Source organism: Equus caballus, chromosome 4 (assembly GCF_041296265.1).
Source record: "Equus caballus isolate H_3958 breed thoroughbred chromosome 4, TB-T2T, whole genome shotgun sequence".
NCBI lineage: Eukaryota > Metazoa > Chordata > Mammalia > Perissodactyla > Equidae > Equus > Equus caballus.
In genome coordinates, this window is record NC_091687.1 from 70,273,707 (window position 1) to 70,294,156 (window position 20,450).

General features: G+C 42.6%; 1 protein-coding gene across 1 annotated transcript in view; it reads right to left on the reverse strand.

Moving 5' to 3' along the window:
* Positions 1-20,450, reverse strand: part of AOAH (acyloxyacyl hydrolase) — a 180,808-nt gene that overhangs the window by 76,948 nt on the left and 83,410 nt on the right. The window contains exons 10-11 of the mRNA XM_001501241.5: positions 19,546-19,594; positions 17,624-17,718 (exon numbers count right to left, since the gene is read on the reverse strand). Coding sequence (XP_001501291.1) covers positions 17,624-17,718; positions 19,546-19,594 — 144 coding nt within the window. The remainder of the gene's footprint in view (positions 1-17,623; positions 17,719-19,545; positions 19,595-20,450) is intronic.

Here is a 20,450-nt window from a genome sequence, read left to right on the forward strand (position 1 = left end):
CCCAACCAGCCCTGGAATCATCCCCATCAGCTGGAGTGGACAGCGGCTGGTGCTGAATCACAGCTGGGACCAGGGTGGGTCTGTATCCCGCAGCTGGAGGCCTGGAAGTCCCAGGAAGGTCAGCTGCATGGGTTCATCCTGTTTATTTGATTAACCTTGAAACAATGCAAATCTGTGTTTTCCTGGTTAAATGTTTTAGACTTCACTTACGGCGTTACGGTGAGGTTTTACTACTCTTAGCTGTGCAAAATCAGGGAAGATGTAGCTTTACGAGTGTCTCAGTTTGAGTACCTCTGACAGCTGTGGAATATTACCCTATCTACTTCAACAGGACTGTTAGGAAGACCAAAAGACAGTGACAAAAGCAGGTTGACAAGTAGAAGCCCCACACTATGTAAAGCATCATATTTAGGACAGATCACCTAGTGTCCCTTTCTAAGTAGATTGTCCCAGGTTTAAGAGGAGTGAAGTTTATTGCCAGATCAGAGAAAAGATTTGAGCAGACAACTGGAAGCCTTGACATATTTTTTCTTCCTTAGTAAATTTGGTAGATAAAAATGAGAAGTAACAGCCATTAATAGCAAATGTTTTATAGACCCTAGCAAAAAGAGAATGTTTAAGTCACATCACATTAAACACTAAAAGCCTTATTCACACAACATTATACCCAAGATATTTCAGGCATTTAAGGCAGGAAAAATGCAAATTAAGGTCTCCCTCATCAACTCCTGCTTCCTCCTCTTGAGCATTTATATTCTCAGGAAACTAATCTTAAATGTACCTTAAATGTACATATGTGGAAAGACTTAATATTTACCAAGAAAAATTTTCCAAATTTGTAGAGAGCATCAGAAAGTCAATGAGTATTAAGTCAAATATTGCATTGCTTCAAATTTTCTCCTGATTTTATCAATACTATAAATGTGTTTTTATGTCATAATTGGCAAATGTATAGTCTCATGTAATATTTTAATTTAACATTGTGTATTGTATATTTCCATGCATTGAGAAAGCCCAGTGGTCCTCATTTTTAGTAAGTATTTAGTAATATTAATTTGGAATATTTTAAGCCCTACCTTCAACAAGAAACTTATATTTGAGTTTCTTAAAGCCATCTTAAGTGAGAGAAAGAGAGTAATGGCATCGATGACACATTCTTCTGGTTCTGCCAGACTTCCAATGACAGAGGGAATATTCTTGGTGCCTTTATTTCACTGTTTATGTTTGAGCCCTCCCAAACCAGCAATGCTGTGGACAGTTGGCATGGTGTATTCCCTTTTCTAATACTTTTAACTGGGTTAGACCTAAATTGATTATTTTCAAATAGTACTAAGTCACTTGGAGGAATCTGCAGCTAACTGTTGTTGGAAAAAGACATGAAAAATATCATCAACAGTTAAATGTCGTTTTTATTTATTTCCCAAGAAAAACTCTCAAGGCAGATAGGTTTTGTTGTTTTACCCAAAGAAGAAAATAGCTCTTATATTGTTTTTTGTTAATGAAGCAAGAGTCTCAAGGCCTGGAAATCGGAGACAATGACTATCAGTTTAGGCTTGGGACCACGGGTCTCCCAGTCCTGTTGTCCTGCCAGTGCTTCACCTGTTTTGCAGGTGGTTTAGGTGAGGCTTTCCTCTTGCTTTAGGCCTTTCAATCCCACAGTGCCACCAGACTGCCTCCTGCCTTCTCCAGCCACCCTGTGTCTCAATCCCCACCCCTACTACCTGAGCGCTTTTTCTCGTAGGAATACCAAATTATGAAACTTTAAGAGCCCTCCTTGTCCCTTGCACAAACTTTCTTGCTCTGGTCCCATTCCTTTAGGCTTTGATATGTGAATAAATCCTATAAATGAATGTATATCCATTCGTGATGCTTGAATGTGGTTGTTCCCAGAAACTTTTGCATTTTAAGGCAGAGGAGGGTGCGAACTAATATTGAGTTCCCTTTATGTGCCAGGCACTGGGACAGAAAACTTACACAAATTGTTTAACTTCATTGAACAGCTCTGTGAGGCAAGAATTAGACTCTCTCCCTCTCTTCCTTCCTCACTCCCTTTCACAAACACTTTCTGAGCAACTACCATATATCAGATGTGGATATTACTCTTAAAAAAGAACAAATACCCAGGCCTCAGACGAACAGCAGTACATATATGAGCACGCCTCAACCTAATGATGGATATTGAAAAAGCCCCTTTTATGATGGCACATACTGTCAATGGTTCTGGTCTGGGGAGGTTTACGTATTTTCTCTTGGTGGAAGAACCCCTTGCCTTGGACAGTGTGGGGCCCAGGAAAACCATGGTGAACAGAACTCAGAGGGAGTTTGGACAACTTGCCAAGGTCACAGAGCTGGTAAACAATGGCTCTGGGATTTGAACACAGGGTCTCGTGGAACTAGGAAGGGAGAGGCTTGGAGCAGGCAGAGATTCTCAAGAACCTCAGCTTTTAATAGCCCATTTGTATCTGGTCCTTGCTTTTCCCTGAAGCTTCTAAGTCTCACAAAATTGGCTAAGCTGGGTTTGCCAGTCATTGAAAATGAGGCTTCCTGGTTACCTGCTGAGAAAATGGTCTCTCAGACACAGCTTTAGGTAAAAAGTTCAGAAATCCACAGATAACCCAGGAGTTGCCACTATCTTTTTCTCCTCTGTTTCTCTTATATGGAAGCCATGCATAATTTATGAAGAGTGCAAAATGAGTATTTTTGGGATAACTACTGAAACAATCTGTGACCCTACACAGACATCTCTGTCCACACCCCCCTCACATATTCCCAGGGCCTGTTCTGGCAGACATATGCTGGGGAAAGGCAGCCACAGAGAACAACGCACACTGCTGATCTGGAGGTTCATCTTCCAGTAGGGCCTCGCAGATGAAGTTCCGGGAGAATGGGGAGAGAATGTACCATGTAGTTTCTGCCTCTGTAATCTCAGGCTTAACCAAATCAGGCAGTGCTGTTTGCACAAGCTTATGCTTTGATATATACAACTTCAAGAGTGTAATTTAAGTCTGAGTTTCATTAGTGAACTTTAGAGTCCCATGTGCAGTGGGATGAGGCTCCTATTGAAGTCTCTGTGGTCCTATAATTCATTAAACACACAAACACACACACAGAGACAGAGAAACAGAGAGACAGAGAGACAAGGAGAGACAGAAAGAGAGAAAGAGAAAGAGACAGAGAGAGAAAGAGAGAGAGAAAGAAACACATCAAGTGCCAGCCTGTGCTGGGCACTCTGTTGGTCATCGTACTATTGTATAGTGAGTTGCTTCTTTGTGGAAGGACTTTCACAGTCTAGCAGGACACAGAAAACACACGCTTCCCAGCTGGGTGACCTTGAAGACTTTCCTTAACTCTTCTGTGTCTCAGTTTTTTAAATCTATAAAATGGACTCATTACAGCCCCTATCTCATTGGGTGGTTGAGAGGATTAAAAAAGATAATCCACGTCTAAAGTTTAGAGTTGTAAGTGCTCAATGAAAGTTACCTGTTAGTGGTATTGACAGGGAAGTCCAGGGTAAGAGAAAGGACACCTCTCCCACATATGGGGGTTCAGGTAAGGAATTTTGAAAGAAATGTTATCCAATGTGGTCCTGTAAAGTTAGTAAGAGGGAGCCAGGCAAAGAAGGGCAGGGGAAAAAGAGTTTAAGCATTGGCAATGTCATTTTCAAAACCCCAAGGCCAACTTCATCATATTATGTACAAGGAAGACCAACAAACTCCCCCCGAAACAAGACCTCAAACAGCAAGTATGCCAGTTATCTATTGCTATGTAAGAAATTACCCCCAAATTCAGCAGCTTAAAACATACTATGTACAAGCAGCCCAGTAACAATAACTGCTCAGCTCCTTGGCTGACGCCCATTCGATGCACATTTAAACTTAAGCTTGAGCTAAATAAGTAATTTTCAGGGAAAAGGTACAGCATTTCATCTTTGACCCTATGCCATCCAAAAACTTATGGGGTGGTGAAGAAGTAGTCAAATAAAGAATTCTAGCAAAATATGACCACTAAATATAAAGAGAACAGAATAGCAGGCAACAATCTTTCATCATTTGGCCTGAATATAGCTCTTTTTACTTTTATTTTTTTTTACCTTGTCAGCTCCTTTTAGTCTCTTCCTTTCCCCTTGTCTATTATTTATTATCTAAGCTCTCACCAAATGATTTATTTATTCAATGAGTGAGTCAAGGGATGCGTTTATCTAACTGCCCCGTACCAAACGAAAACGCCTTGTGCAGTGAGACTTTTCCTACGGAATTCAATTCTCTCTATCATTATTTCCACAGTGATCGGAGAACTGTATCCAAATTCATAAAAGTAAGAAAATAAGAGTTTAAAATGTCTTGCTCTTACACAAAGATAATCACAGGTCAATTCTTTCATGGGGCCAGTGAAACAAATTCTTTCACAAACAGAAAAAATAACTTCTCTAAGGGCCTGAGTCAGGCAACCAGGGGTATATATCATAGATGTCCACTCTTTGGGCACCTTCATTTGATTTTGTGAAAGTTGGGTCATTTCTGAAGCAGCCAGGCTGCCATTTGTCCAGGGTTGGGGTAGTTTTCCTTTTTTGAGGGGTATTATCCAGCGTTAGACTTGAAGAAGCTGAAAGTCCACAGTCAAGCTACAGACGTGAGAACAGGGGCAGCCGTCACAGGGGCACCTAATGACCAGGCCTGAACTGGGCTTTCCCTCCCCATTATCTCGCTCAGGAAAAATAATCTCATTTTCTTCCTCTCCCCTCTTTCATCTTCTACCAAGAAGCTGTCATAAAACCTCACTACATCAATTCTTGCAACTTGCACAGACGATGGCCTTGGGTGACTGCCGCAGCCTCTGGCCAGGGTCCCTGCCTCCTCTCTCTCCCCCTACTGTCTTCAGCAATGTGTCCCAGAACCTCATGGGAGCTTCTTTAAAATATGGATCCTGTTTGGGTAGGTTTGTGGTGGGGTCCTAGAGCCCTTATTCTTATAAGTGCCTTAAATGGCTGCAGTGACTGGTCAGGTTTGGGAAAAACTGCTCTCTAGGCTACTGTAGCTATTCAGTGACATCCTCTACATGGCACCACCCTCTGCCCCAGCCTTTTCTCATAGCCCCACCTCTCCCACCCCACTCAGCCATCTGCAGGCCCCTCACATCTCCAGGCCTTATCACAAGCTCTTCCTCCTACTCCACTGTCCTTACTGATCGCTATTCCTTAGTCAAACGTCAGCTCACTCTGACTTCCTTGACTGCCCTGGCCTTCTCCCGTGAGGTGCTCTCCTCCGGCTTTCCACACACCTTGTGCAAGCTTAGCTAATTGCACCTAACATGTCAGCACGAGGGCAGAGAAGGCAAACATTCTCTGCAAAGGGCCAGACAGTAAATTTGTTGGCTTTGCAGGCCATTTGGTCTCTGTTGTGTCTATGCAGTTCTGCTGTTGTACTGGAGAAGCAGCCATTGACAATGTGTAAATGAGTGGGCATACTGTGTTCCATTAAAACTTTATTTACAAAAACAGGTGGAGGGCCACATTTGACCCAAGGGCCATAGTTTGCTGACTTTTGCTGTAGGGTCTGACAGACTCAGCTTGTATCTGGGCTCCATGTTTAAACGCATTATCTTGGGTAAGCTAGCTAACCTCTCTAAGTCTGCATTTCTTTCTAAAATACACATAATAATAGGGTCACTTCAGTATTAAATGAGATAATACTGAGTACAATACCTGGAATTTGGTAAACACATGATAATATTTACTTAATGTTATTATTATAATTGTGAGTTTACCTATCTGTCTTCCCAACTAAACTTAAAGCTTCTTGAGGTTAGAGACTGCTCTTCACATTTAGAGGTCCAGTTGTCCACTCTTAACTATTTCTCTCTCTTTAATGGGAGAAGTCCCCCGGTGTCAGTTGGGCACATGCTGCCTAGCCAGGGGCTGCACTTCCCAGCCTCTCCTGCAGCCTGGCGCGGCCATGTGACTAGGTTCTGGACGATGGGGTGTGTGAGAGCATGATGTATGCCACTTCTGTGTCAAGTTCCCCCGAGGGATGTGTGTGCCTTCACTTGGCCCTTTTTATTTTATACAGATGGGAGGTGGCAAGAGTGGGAGCAGCCACCTTGGACCTAGAGATTGAAGCTGCTTGTTGAGGATGCTCTAAATGTCCCATCAGTCCTGGCCTACCTCCCTCTGGATTATTATATGAGAGGAAAATACATTTCCATCTTAAGTCACTGAATTTTGAGATTCTTTGTTAGAGCAGCTGAGCTGATACACTGCTTGATTAATCACCAGTCTTTTAAGAAGGGCTGACCCATCCACCCTTCTTGCTGGCTCTCAAATATTCTACCAACATGAGACCATGACCTCTTTGCTCCTTCCTGATCTACTTTCCTTTGTGTTCTTTATCAATTAGGCTTTAAATTCTTGGCTCGGTGATGCTGTCTTCAATTTCTTCCTCTGGAATCTTTGTGTCTCATAATGCTCCCTTTGATTTTCCTCTAGGATTTATTTAGCTCATACCTCTGACCAACGCTCCAGCCACTGCCTTGAGTAGAATCCCCAGGAAATCATACAGAAGCCAGTCTTGACCTCCAGGTGTTTGGCAAGGGCTGGGCTGGGCCACCTCTGTCTTACTCATTCCCCCAAGGCGTGGCATGGAGGGAATTACTTGAATAAACCAATGAATGAATGGTGTGTAGCAATGAATTCCAACCATCCAAAATTATTTTTAAATGCCAGAAGTTTCCTCTTTCCACATCCCAAGTGATTTGGGCTTCTAAATGTTTCCTCTGTGATGAGTTCATTCCATGAGTCCCATTTTATGGCTGAGAAACTTGAGGGAGAGTGAAGCAAAGTGGTAGATATAATTATCCAGAGGGCAAGAGATTGTACTCCAGTCTTAGCAGCACACTGGATTGCACAGGTGTTTACTGACTCACGCTGCCTCCCTATGCAGAAATCTCTATCTAATGTGCTGCGAGAGCAGGCATGTGGGCTGAGTAATTATAAATGCCTTTCAGAAGTATGGAGCTTAAAATAATTTTCTCTTGTAGTTTTTCATAACAAAGTGTTTGTCTTTTTAATTCTTGCAGAAGGCAGTGAGGGCGAAGATCACTGATGTTTTCAGAAGAATGAGCTTGCAAGAGCACCCTACTTTGCTGGCAGGTAAGAGACCCAGATGCTCACCTTGAGCAGGAAGAAAAGGGCATTGAATTGATCAGGACTCTGGGCAACAGCCCGTCTGGCTTGTGCTCATGAACAGGGAAAGGGACCAGAAGAACATTCTGTCTCTTGTGGCCTGATTGCCGTTGGAGAAAAAATTCACCATGGTGAACACAACTCTCTTTTTCTGACAGAATAAATGAGAAGGAACCAGGATTGAGGCTTCTCTTTTCACCGGTTAGCATTTTTAATCTACCAGCCTGCAAGATGTTTGAGGAGCAGAAAATGTAATTTTGTCCAGTTTTCCTAAGCAACAGCCTTTCCTCATATTAAAAAATGATAATAAAGTACTCTAACTCTTAACAATTTCTGGAGTTGACATGAAATTAGCTGAGGTAGAATTTCTGTATTTTATATGCTCCATGAAAAGCAGCCTTTATGCTTAATGGAAGCTTTCTGCTCACTGATAAATCTGGAGAGTGCAGAGCAGGGCGGGGTAGCGAGAGGCAGAGTGAGAGCTTGGATACCGTCTGTGGGCTAACAGAGAGTAGACAAATCTGATCTACAAAACCACTTCAAAGAGAGGGATGAAGCACATGCAGGTTTGAAAGACTGCAGCCACTCAACTCTCAGGTGAATGTGCATTTTCTGCAGCCAGATTAAGGATTCATTTTGTCCTTGACACAGCAGGAAATTCAATCTGCGCCTCCTCACCCTACAGACAACAGCCTGCCATGGGTCGTGCTAAGATTTTATAATAGTACATGCAACAGTCTTCACTAGCAAAATAAACATTTGGGAAATTATATTTCAGAGTTGCTTCTCCCTTTATCCCCTCCATCTCCAACCTGTCATGCAATTCTGGTTCAGTGAAATGCAGCATTTAATATTTTGGAAATAATTTCTAAACAGATGGGGGAAGAGGCAGGAGGGCAGCATTTATTGCTGGCCTTGATGATCTCTCTGCCTTCCTTTCTTTCTCAACAAAACATCTCAAGCAGTGATTGTCTTTCTTTTGAACGAAAAAAAAATCAGACAGCATGAAAGTGTTTTCAGATTTGCTCTTTGTCTTTCTTTGAAATCTTTCTAAGTTGAGGTCTTTCATGTGACATAGGAAGCTCATTTTGAACCTGACCACCAAGGATGTCCTGGAGAGAAGCGAAGGTTAAGGAGGGAGAGGGCAGAGACATCTTTCTGCCCCAAGGAATGAGGTTCAGAACCCTTTGTTTCTGCGGAACCACGAGGGTGATTCTTCACACTTTCTTTATGGAACTACAAATATCTTTCTAGATGAATACACTCCTAATCTAATTAGCTGTAAACAAGCCTCTCAGGTGCCACACTGCCTTACCACTGCCTTACCAGATGATGGCATGAACAGGAGAGGAAGGGGCAGCTGCAAGAAAGATACCCAAGACTGTGGACTCCTTCAAGATGGGCACAGCTGGGATGGGGTGGTGTACCTGCAGGAGTGTTTGCTTTACAGGGGGACAAAGGCAAAGAAACGTTGAGTGGTCTTGTAAGGGGCAGAATGGCCTACAATAAATACTTGTTTTTCTTACAGTACTTACTGTCAATATGATCTTGGTGCAGCAAAGGAACAGCACCAAACACGCTGGGGGGTCCTGAAGGGTCTTGGTTCATAACACGCATTACCACTGTCACACCCCTAGCGAGGCAGCAGTTGAATGTTCACTCTGGAATAGGTGGTCTCACTATGGTTCCTTTTGTTGGAACATGATTTCGCGGAGGGATACAGGGTAGGGTCAGGCGCCAGTGGCCATTGGTTACTCTCTAGTTTCAAAGCCAGTGCCACAGAATCCAAATTCTGAACCTCTGTCTGCTCAACAAGTCAGAGAAAGGTCGCACGCGGTTTCCTTTTTGAAGACGGTTTTCTGGTTCTGCGCCATCTGCTGGTCATTTTGGGAAGGATTCCTTAAGGCAGTTGAGGGAATAACGTGGCATTTGGTGAACCGTAGCCAATAGGCGCCTGCGGGGGTGAGGTAGGTCCCAGGGTAATAAGGACGTAAAGAAATGAGGTTCTAATGGCCGAGGCCATGCTGACGACCAACGAGGCCTCAGATTCCGCGGGGCCTCAAGTCAGAGTAATCAGCGCCGGCCTCTGACAGCTCCCCCAGCTTCCCGCCACTCACCCAGCCTGGAGCCACCGCATGATTTCTGCTGCTCTTCAAGCCCCTCGGACATCCCCGCTTTCTGGTACCCAGTGCTGCCTTGGACTGATTCCAGACTTGGTCTGAAAGGGTTCCAGCGGCTTGTGCCTCTGGGCTCCAAGGCCATTCCTCTATTCTCTGCTCAGGGTGGAGGCTGCGAACTACACTTCCCAGACTCCTCTGCGTCTCCCGGCCAAGGGGCGGCGTAGGAGCGCGATGGGGAAACAGCAGGAGGAGAGGAGGAACTATATGCTGGGTTCCAGCTTAGGTCAGCGTCTCGCAGCAGCTTCCGGCCTCCTTTGGTACTACCAGCTCATCTCTGCACCCTTCAGTGGTCCCAGTAGCAGGTGGTCTTGGCAGTCAGAGAACATGCTGTGCTGAGGTCAGAGCACCAGCTGCACCGCGTTCTCTAGCTTCTGCTAATACCTCGTCTTCCTTTTTGTTCTGGAGCCCTGGAGTCAGTAGCTGCTTCTTGTGATGATTAATCTTTGATGACTTCAGCCACCACTTTTTGTTCCAATACCAATGTCATCAGTTCCACGTATTAAATCCAACACGAATGCAACCAATTCCCTATGTTAAATCCCCGCTGTTGGAATGCTTTTATTTTCCTGACTCCTCCCTGCTAAATGTTAACTTTGATACTGACTAGGAACCTAGTTTAAAAGAGTTCCACCTGCTGAATTAGCCAGAAGGTTGGAGGCTCATTTCCTTTTGTGGTGACATCACTAAAAGGCTCTCAAATAGTTGAACCTATGGGCAGAGTGAGGACTGAGGACATTCACATCATCAGAGTATTCTCAATGGACTCTCTCTTGGGGAAACTCACATATTCCAGTGTACTCTAGAAATATGTGAGTTGAGAGACTAGTCCACACTATGCTGATGGCTTCCCCAATTTTCCCTAAAACGGTCTATCTTAGAGTACATCTTTTCTGGCATTTATAGATTTGAAGAATTTTGAAAACTACACTGCAGTACCCTACAACCACTTCTTTCTTTTGTAAATCCTCAAAGTTTGGACGTCAGAGGCAGTGGGAAAACTCTATGACAGTGATTCTCAAAGTATGGTCTGGGGACCCCTGGAATCTTTGAGATCCTCACAGAGGGCTCATGAGATCACTATTTTCATCATAATACTAAGACTTGATCTACCCTTTTCATTTTAATTCACTCATGAGAGTACAATGGAGTTTTCAAGAGGCCCCATACGTGGATATTGAAACAGATTGAAGGCAGAAGCAGATATGGGGATCCAGCTCTCTTCTAGTCAGACATCAAGGAGAATCACAAAAATGGAAAAAAAGGCCATTCTTCTAACTTAATTTTTTTGTTTTGTAAACTAAAGTTATCATTAAAATGTTATTTATGTCAATGTGCTTCCTATTGTTATTTTCAAGTGAGTTAATAAATAATTCATGATGGAGGCTTCTGATCTCTGGGAGTGGTGAGTGGAGGGAGAAGAGACATAATCAGGTGTGATCTTCTGGCTGGGCAGGTGTCCAAGCCTGGATCTCTCTATATTGGGGGTTTTTGTGGGGCTCTTGAGAGGCCCTGCTGGGAACATTTGACTAACCTCCAATGGCAGAGTTGGTGCATTCTCTTCACGCCCCCTATAGTCATTTAAGTTTCATGCTCCAGCCTCTGGTCATGTGGAGGTTAACTCCCACGTTGAGGTCACCTTCCAGGCAGTCCTCTCCAGGGTTTTCAGTGGTCCAGAATGGCTTTCCCTTTTTGGGATTCATGTCCTTGCCCCAGGACACATACTCTTTCTGTCCTGCTGCCTCACCACTCTTATATTACTCACAAGAGTGTCACACACCAGCCCTTTTGACCCCAATCTCTGGAGACACCTATCCAGGCGAGCCCCGCTGCCATACTGACACCAGACATTCCTGGCCTCAACTCTTTTAGACCTTTGAGGTGGGAGTTCAGCTACAGGTTGCAGAAATGATTTTCACTCCCTTCTTTTGCAGGTCCTGCTTGGTCCTTCTAATATTTGACTGTGGAAGGTGGGAATAGTTGGCCTAAATGTCTTGGAGCCTCAGCTGAAACTTAGGTAGAAATAAATAGTCCAATTTTTAATATCCTGTTATAAAATCATCCCAAATTTCTGATGAGATGGCTATCATTATTTATATTCTATAGATGGGGAAATTACAGCTCAGAGAGGATAAGTAAATGTAAGTGGATAAGTCAGGATTTGAACCCAGGTCTGTCTGATTCAAAGTCCAAGATTTATTTTATATAGAGATGGCTTAAAATTCCTCTCTGGGCAATGCTCTTGACTCACGGTGTCAGTTTCATACATGGCTCTTATGCTATCAGTTGGGTGACTATACATACCAGTTTGTATAGGCCAGTCTAGGTTAACACATATTGTCCTCACATAATTATCAGTAGTGATCCCTCTTATCTCAAGTTTGGACAATAGGTTGTAAGTTCACTGTAACCATTGGGGGTTGAGGGTATGGTGCAGAGGGATCAGAAGCACCAGAAGTTTATTGGGGGGCAGACTCTTCCAGTCGAGTTTTCAAAGGCTGGCTTAGACCTTGCAGGGAACATCTGCACTGGGGAGATGAAGTCCAGGCTGGCTCCCAGATGTGAGGATGCCTGGGAACAGCCCTAGGTCAACCCCAGCCTGGTGGGACATCCAGCTGGAGAGGGTAGTTTCTTCAGGAACTGGACATAAAGTCCATGTGGGGGGAAGGTTGTGAGAAAAATACATGTCCACTGTTGATTCCAGAAAACTTCGGAGTTTCTCCATTTCATTCTTCCTCACTGTACCCTTCTAGCTTAGAACGCTTTTACTCTAATGATGACAAGCTGATCTTCTTGACTGCTGTTCCTCCATCTAATCCATCCTGCCTATTGAAACCAGAGTGATTTTTCTAAAATCAAAATCTGACTGCTGCTATTTCTCAGTTTAACAGCCTTCAATGGCTTCCTGTTGCCTTCAGATTAAACTCCTAATTCTCGAATGTGGCTTCAAGTTTCCTTGAGATCCGGCTCCTATGCTCATCTCTAGTCCCTTCTCTTACTTCTACACCTGGTGCTCGGTGAACGTTGGTTCAGCCACAGTAAACTTCTTCTCAGAATGCTGAGCCCTCTCACTGTGATCCTTTGCACGTGTTCTTTTTGCGCCTAGGACACCCTTTCCTAGGTCTGCTAGGGCCGGACTGCCTCCAACTCCTTCTTCCCTCCAGTTTGGGAAGCATGTGAGCATCACAACAGCTCTTGCTCTGAAATTGCCTGTTGCCTGTCTGCATTTCCCCACTAGCCCTGAAGCTCTCTGGGGACCTGGCTTCTTTCCATCTTCTTCACCCCTGTATCATTAGCCCCTGTCACAGGGCTTGGCACACTGTAGGTCCCAGGTCAGTATTTGGTGATATTTTGTTTACACTTGCCACAATTACTAAAAGCCAAACAATCAAAACACGAGACATCTGAGCTCAGCGTAGCTCATGGATGTCTGTTAGGCATGGTGCGCATACCTAGGCTGACTCCCTGTGCAAATGAGGAGAGTCTGTAGATAATAAGTTTTAAAAATTGGGTTTCTTTTTAAAAGGAACATGATCCATAATAGCCAAAAAATGAAATCATGAATCAGCTTAATATCCAGTCATGGGTGAATGGTTTAATAGATTATGGCTCATATATTGAAAAAGATACTATGGAACATTGACAAATATAATGAGTTATAAAGACTAAGTAGCAATGTGCAAAAATGATTATGATTAGTATTAATTGAAAAAAAGGAGAATTGCCAATTGCATACTTGCTGTTCTTGTGACTACATAATGTGTGTGTGTGTGTGTGTGTGAATGTGCATGGGAGTGTGGAGTGCTAGAAAGAGTGGAAAAATATTGAGAAAATTTAAGATGATGGGGTGATTTTTTTTAATCCTCAAAAGCAGTTCTAATATTGACTTTATATCTTCTTTTTCTTCAATAAGAATAATATTAAAAGAATATTTCAAAACCAATCTGATACTCCAAAATGTTAAAATGATTCTTTCTGGATGGTAGTATTAAAGGGAATTTTAACAATTTCCTAATAATTTCTGTATTTGCTTATTTGTCTCCAGTGCATATTTAACATTTATAATTAATTAAAAGCAATACAGAGAATATTCACTCTCTTCCCTTGCTCAGTTTCCACACGTATACTTCCCCATTGATCTTGGGCACGGCTATTTGACTTGCTTTGGCTGATGGGTTGGATGGTGGACATGATGCAGCAAATGTGTTTGTATTGGGGCCTTGCCGCCTTGCACTTCCCCCATAACCATGAAAAAAACACGCTCTGGATAGATTGTCCAACCAAGAAAAAGGAGACACATGGAGCAGACCCGGACCCAACCTTCAGCTTGGAGCTAAGACCAACAGAGCCCAGCCTAGAACAGCTGACCTCAGACAACCCACAAATGTGTGAGTGAGAAGAAATGATGATTGTTTTAAGTCACTGAGATATGAGGTGGTTTGTACAGCATTATTTTGACAATAACTTGGTGGTAAAGCTTGATTTTCAATGTCAACTTTTGAAGCAAAATCTCTCTTTTTTTATTCTTCTTGTCCCATCTTCCATTCTTATCAAATGGGATCCCACAGAAGTGGCCGAGGCTTAGAGTGACTGGGCTAATGTTTATCTTACAGGGGAATGTTAACCTGAAGAGACATTTTAAGAACCCTAGAACATCAAAGGCTTGAAATAGATGATAAAATGACAAAGAAACTGCAGTGTTGCCCCTACCATCGATAGCGTTATTAACGTATTGAGACCCACAAATCCCAATTACCATTATGGCCGAGTTGAGTTCCTCATTGGCCCTACATTATTGCCATTCTCATCATCATTTCTCAAAACTACTTATTTACCACCAAAATGTCACAAGGGTGGGGTGGGAAATAACCCAAACCCAACCAACAAATACTGATCTGCAGTATTTCAATCAGTTCATTGTTGCAAATAGCAGATAAAAATTGTTACAACCCAACTTCCAGTGGTCAGGACTGCAGGCTGGGGCTGACTGCTGGGCTTTCGGGAGTGATTTTTTTAATGGGTCTTCTCTGTGGGTCTTTCTCTTCTGCAGAAACTTAGCACAATGCAGAGTGAGCTGCCGGATCCAGTGAGAGCACGTGAGAGGCTGTCCTCTCAGGGAGAACCTGAAAGTGGGAGGCACCCCTCACCTCAGCCCCCAGAGGCCCTGGAGTGGGATTGGAAGGACAAGCACAAGGACATCGACCAGCCTGGCTAACTGCCACCACTGCCTTCTGTGAGCTGTGTGTCAATCTACTTTTGTCTGGTTTGAATCCAGCATACAGTTCCAAAGCACTTTCACAGCCCTTAGCTCATCGAAGCACATGATCTTGCCTGAGATTTTTCCTATCATCACTTTCCGGGTTTCTGGTTAGGTGGCTTGTTCAAGATGACACTGATAGGAAGTGAGTCTGCCCCCTGTTAGCTGTGTGACCTTAGGCAGTCTACTTAACCTCTCTGAGTACCTTGTCTGTAAACTGAGGCTAGGTTGTAACAATACCTACCTCAGAGGGCTTTTACAAAGATTAAATAAAGCAATGTTTTGGTTTTCTTTGGTTGGTTTCCTTAGCTTTTGCTTAAAACAACAAAAAAATTCCCCAAATCTTGTATTATGATATTTGGTAGATAGATAATACAAATTCATTGAAGAAAAATTAGGAAAAAAGTTACCAGAGTTCTACACCCAAAGATACTAGTATTAACATAACTGATCTACAACTTTCTGATTATTTTCTTTGTTTGCACACACAGAGACACGTTTCACAAAAACTGGTCATACATACTATTTTGCAACTTGTTTTTGCCCCCTAACAAATTTTTATAAACATATTTTCTTGCTAAGAGATGGGTCTACAATATGTGTATTAATGGTTGCATAATATTTCATTTTATGGATGTAATATATTTTTACATATCTAATCTCCCACTTTTTGATTTTTAATTTCTTTTTCTTTTTAATTTTACTTTTCCTTTTTCTCCCCAAAGCCCCCCAGTACATAGCTGTGCATTTTCAGTTGTGGGTCCTTCTAGTGTGGCATGTGGGATGCCACCTCAGCATGGCTTGATGAGCAGTGCTGTGTCTGCGCCCAGGATTCGAACCAGCGAAACCCTGGGCCATTGAAGCAGAGCACACAAACTTAACCACTTGGCTACGGGGCCAGCCCCTGATTTTTAATTTCTTTTCTCATTTTTGCTCTTATAAAGAACTCTTTGATGAATACTCATGTACATAGATTCTTGAGCAAATGACTGATCAGTTTTAAAGGTAAATTTCCAGATGCAAAATTAATGGTTAAAATCACAAACATTTTCATGTCACTTTATACATATTGTCAAATTGCCTTTTGGAGAAATTCTATCAACTTAAATTCTCATCGGTGGTGAATGAACATGTCCATTTCACCATATTCTTGCTAAAATTGGACCTTTATTACTTTTTAAACTTTGTGTATTTGACAGATGATAAGTGATAGTGCATTGTTGTTTTAATTTGTGTTTCTTTGATTACTACTGAAGATGAACTGTTTTTATATTTATTTATCTTGTTCTTGATCATTAAAAAATTAAATTGTTTTTTATTGATATACAGGAACTCTGTTATTAGAGAAGTTAAATCTTGCCTTACATATTATAAATACTGTTCAAATTTTTCATTTGTCTTTTAATTTTATGAATTTTTTGACATTGCGTACATTTGACAATTTTATGTACTTGAATCTAGTAACAATGTTTTTTCGCCTTCCTCTTATCATATCACTCTCAGAGAGACTGGAATACTTCTTAAAATGATTTTTTTTCAGGAAGGCATTTGTATCTGATGTTTTCTGAATCTTTGAATGACTGAGAATAAGTTTCTGTGACCGTCATGTAAGAACACTATCTTGGCAGTTAGAGCGTTTTTGACGCATAATCCTCAAAATGCTGTAGAGGCTGTTCCACTGTTTTCTGAAATTTAGCGTTGAGAGATAAGTCTGATGCCAAAAGGATTTTTCCTCCTAGTATGCATTCTGATTGTTTCTTGGGTAGAAGGATTGCAAGATGTTTCTTTACATTTGGAATAAAAAGAAAAGGTGAGACATGATGAGGAGAGAGTCTACCGCCATGCACTGCATAACGACGTTTGGGTCAACGACAGACCGCATATACAACGGTGCTCCCATAAGATTAGTACCACATAGCCTAGATGTGTAGTAGGCTGTACCATCTAGGTTTGTGTAAGTACACTCTATGATGTTTGTACAACAATGAAATCTCCTAACGATGCATTTCTCAGAATATATCTCCATCGTTAAGCAATGCGTGACTGTATTTTGTACTTTGGCTTGATGCTCATTGGGGGTTTTGGACTGAAGACAAGAATTTCCTCAAGTCAAGAAAATTATCTTTTCCTATTTATTTGGTCATCACTTCCTCTCTGCCTGATGTGTCTTCTGGGTTTCCTATTCAATCTCAAAGCACTTATCCTGCGTGCCTCTCATCTGAGTTCCGGAATTTCTACAGCTGGTTTGCTCATCTTGTTTTTTGCATTGTCCAACCTGCTAGTCAGTATTGCCATTGCATTTTTACATCAGGTAATTATTGTTCTTTCACCTAAAAGTAGTCTTCCCGGATCTCAGATTGTTCCTTTTTCACGGGTGCAATCTCCTCTCAATTATCGTTAATTTTATATTTTACAAAATGTCACTCTCCTACGGCAAGTTTTTGTCAAAAGAGCACTCTTTTTTTGAGATCCTGAGCATTTTCTACGTCTCCAGATGCTTCCTGGCTTGCTCATCCTTACAAGGGGAGGTCTTTGTCTGCCCAGTTTTGTGACTTGGGAGAGGTTCCCTCAGAGTTTAGGTTCATGTCTGATTTCTTTAGTCTGAGAAGAAGAGGTCAAGGGAGAATTTATAATTTCTGTAGTTTAATTTCTCTGGATTAGAGTGTCATTTTTCTAGGAGAGGGAAGAGGGAACCACACGCAGAGGTGGCCCTGTGACAAGGGCTTCCCCATGTGCCAAGGTTTCCTTTCTGCTGGGCAGGGGGACCACGCCCTTCTCTAATGGACGAGATGGCTCTTGCTAGGAATGTGCTGTAGCGTTGCCCTCACATTTCTTACCTCATTGTTTGAAGTGAACTGAACTGAAATGGCTGTGGATGTGCGTTTTATGGCATATTTTGCTGAGGAGGGAAATTTGCACCTGTTTGGAGTTGGCATCACATTTAGAGAGAGCAAGGGGGGAACAAACACAAAGTCCAGCACATCCGGGATGATTACTGCCAAAATTACTTACCAAAGACATCTGCGAAGCTGTGATCCATTCAGGAGAGATGTGAAAATGAGCCCCAGCTGAGTCTCCCAGCAAAATGATTCCCCTGGGCTGTGAACCTAGGTGGCACAATTTATTCACATTATTTAGGCACTCAAGTAGTTTGGAGCCTCCAGATTGGATAGTTAGGAGAGCGTATACCCTGGTGTGAGGTTCTGTGCACAGAGCATCGTAATAGTGATGCATTGCCATTTTTTTGCGTGTTGGAGAGTGAGGGGCATAGCATTTAGGAGCTGAATGAGATTTCTAGGCCATTGAAACTGCTAGCTAAGCTATACAGTTGCAGGTGTGTTTCCTAGCTCAGCATAAAGCAAACTGTCCTGCAACATCCTGAGTGAATGACAGATGAATACATGAATCAAAAGTTTATCTGAACTCAGAAATATGCCCTAAATTCTGGTTCTGGAAATTGCTTTCTTGGAAAACACACCAATTTCTGCTACAATTCACTTTCAAGATTAGTGATCTCATGGAACAATTTTGATTTTTCAAGGATGTTTTGGTCTTTTAAAGCTCTTAATCCATATACGCAAAAGCACTGGATGGACAATTCTGGCTAATTAATGGGGAGATGGAGAAAGAAAGGTCTCCGTGCAGCCCTGTATGTTTGGAGGTTAAGAGTCAATCTGATTCTGCGGCCCATCTACACAAGTCATTCATCCTTGGGTGATGCATGTGCTCTTCCAAATCCTTAAAGATCCTGGAAGAATCAAGCAATGCCTCCCAGAATCAGAGAGGGGAGCCTCCTTCTCGTACCTCCAAACCCCGCAAATCATGCTGGAGGATGGCCCAGCCTCGCTCCAGTGGCTCCTTATCTTGGACCTCTGTGACAGCTAGCACTTGGCCACAGACATAGGGACTGAGAAGGCCCAGGGCATCAAGGAGGGAGTGGGATATGGGGAATCCAACAGGCTTCCCACAGTGACCTCAGAGCCTCATACCAGTATTTCACTTAGATCTGAGTTAATTTATTCATTAGTTTATTTGTTCGTTCTTTCATTCATCCAACAAGCATTTCTAAACTGCATAACTATGTGGTGGGTCTTTACATTTTCTACCCTCTTCCTGCCCCCTTGAGAGCTTAAAGAAATTAGACTTTAAGTTGATTGAGGGCAATCACATCATGAAAACTCAGAGACAAGTATAGTCCTTGGTGCATAGGAGGAATAGGCATTCAGGAAGTATCTGTTGAATGAATGAATGAATGAAATGCTTCTAAATGTTAGGGAAAAGCATTGCCTAGATATAAAACAGTGATAGGGTCTTGTTTGAGACTCTTTGGGCATCTCAGGAGTGTGTTTTCAGTAAGATGTGGGTGGTAATAGGTTTCTCCTAACATTACTGGTAGCCCAGATGTCTGTGGCATTTGGGCATTTAGAATACACAGTTTTCGCTCAGCTATTTTTGGGAACTCCCAATGGCTATAGGTTGGAGGTCTCCCTCAAGTCACCCAGATATGAGTCTCTAGCCCAGCTGACCTGGGGACTCTGTCAGTAAGCCCAGATGCCGGACTTTGTAGTGTGTTGAGAAGGATATGAAGAAGATTAAAAATGGTCACCTCTCCTTGTTTTCTTATTTGGAGAAGTGCTGGATTTCAGCTACCCTGTTATCTATCCCACAGCATTTTCTAACATTATCGCTGAAGTTTCCAATCCCCAAATAAAGGAGTCAATTAAATTCAGTTTTGCTTTTTCTAGATTCTGCCTCCTTTGTCTATAGTCTTTTTCATGTCTTTTTCTGATTTGTCATGAAAATAAATATAAATTGTCAACTTTAAGTTGTAGCATCAGGCACTTCCTCAGTTGGGTGGTCTGTTCCCTTCAATTTGACTCAGACTAGAAAAAATATTCTGTTGTAATATGCACATTGATTTTTCCAGTTCATACCTTCACAGAATTTCTTCTCATATGGAATTCCATCTTTTGGATCAACACCCTTTAAAAGAGAAATGATAACATTAGCAGTTTATTGTTAAATTTATGAGACACGTATGCTAAATCCTTCCCAAATGGCTTTAAAAGTACAAAGGCAAATCAGTAGATAGAACCCTTTAAAGTCTCTTGAGCCCTTAATCCAACATAGCAACACTCTGTGTGAATGAGTTGGGCTTTAAGGAACGGGGGCAGGAATAGGGAGAGATCCAGAAACTGGTTTATCTTGTTCAGAAGGTTGCAGAGCAGGAGCGCTGCGAGGGACACTCCCAGGAAGCATTGCAGGCCCAGTGACTGGGCACAAGGTCAGAGTGGGTTCGGGAGGCTCTGAGCTGGAGCTCTAAGTGTCCTGACCTCTCCAGTGCCTAAGGATGATGCTTCTAGAGCAGCAACTTTCAACAGGGCTGATTTTGCCCCCAACCCCACCCCAAGGGATATTTGGCAATGTCTGGAGACGTTGTTGGTTGTTACAACACAGGGAGGGGGAGCTACTTGTATCTAGTGGGTAGATGCCAGGGATGCTGCTGAACATCCTACAATTTACAAGACAGCCCAACAGTAAAGAATTATCCCACCCAAAGGTCAATACGCTGAGACTGAGAACCCTGGAAGTGAGGTTGGGCCTGTGATTTGGACTGAGTGAACACAGCTGAGGGGACTTTCTAACACTTAAAGTTAGTGCTGCCCATTAGTCTAGTGACCAGTCCTTGGAAGGTTCAAGCAGAGTCTGGATAACTTTAAGGGAAAGCTTTAAAAAAATATATACATATATACATGTATATATACGCGTTCACTCTCGTGGTCTCGGGGCTCCCAGTGCACACTAAAACATTAAAGATGCTGAGAAATCCAGAAGTAAA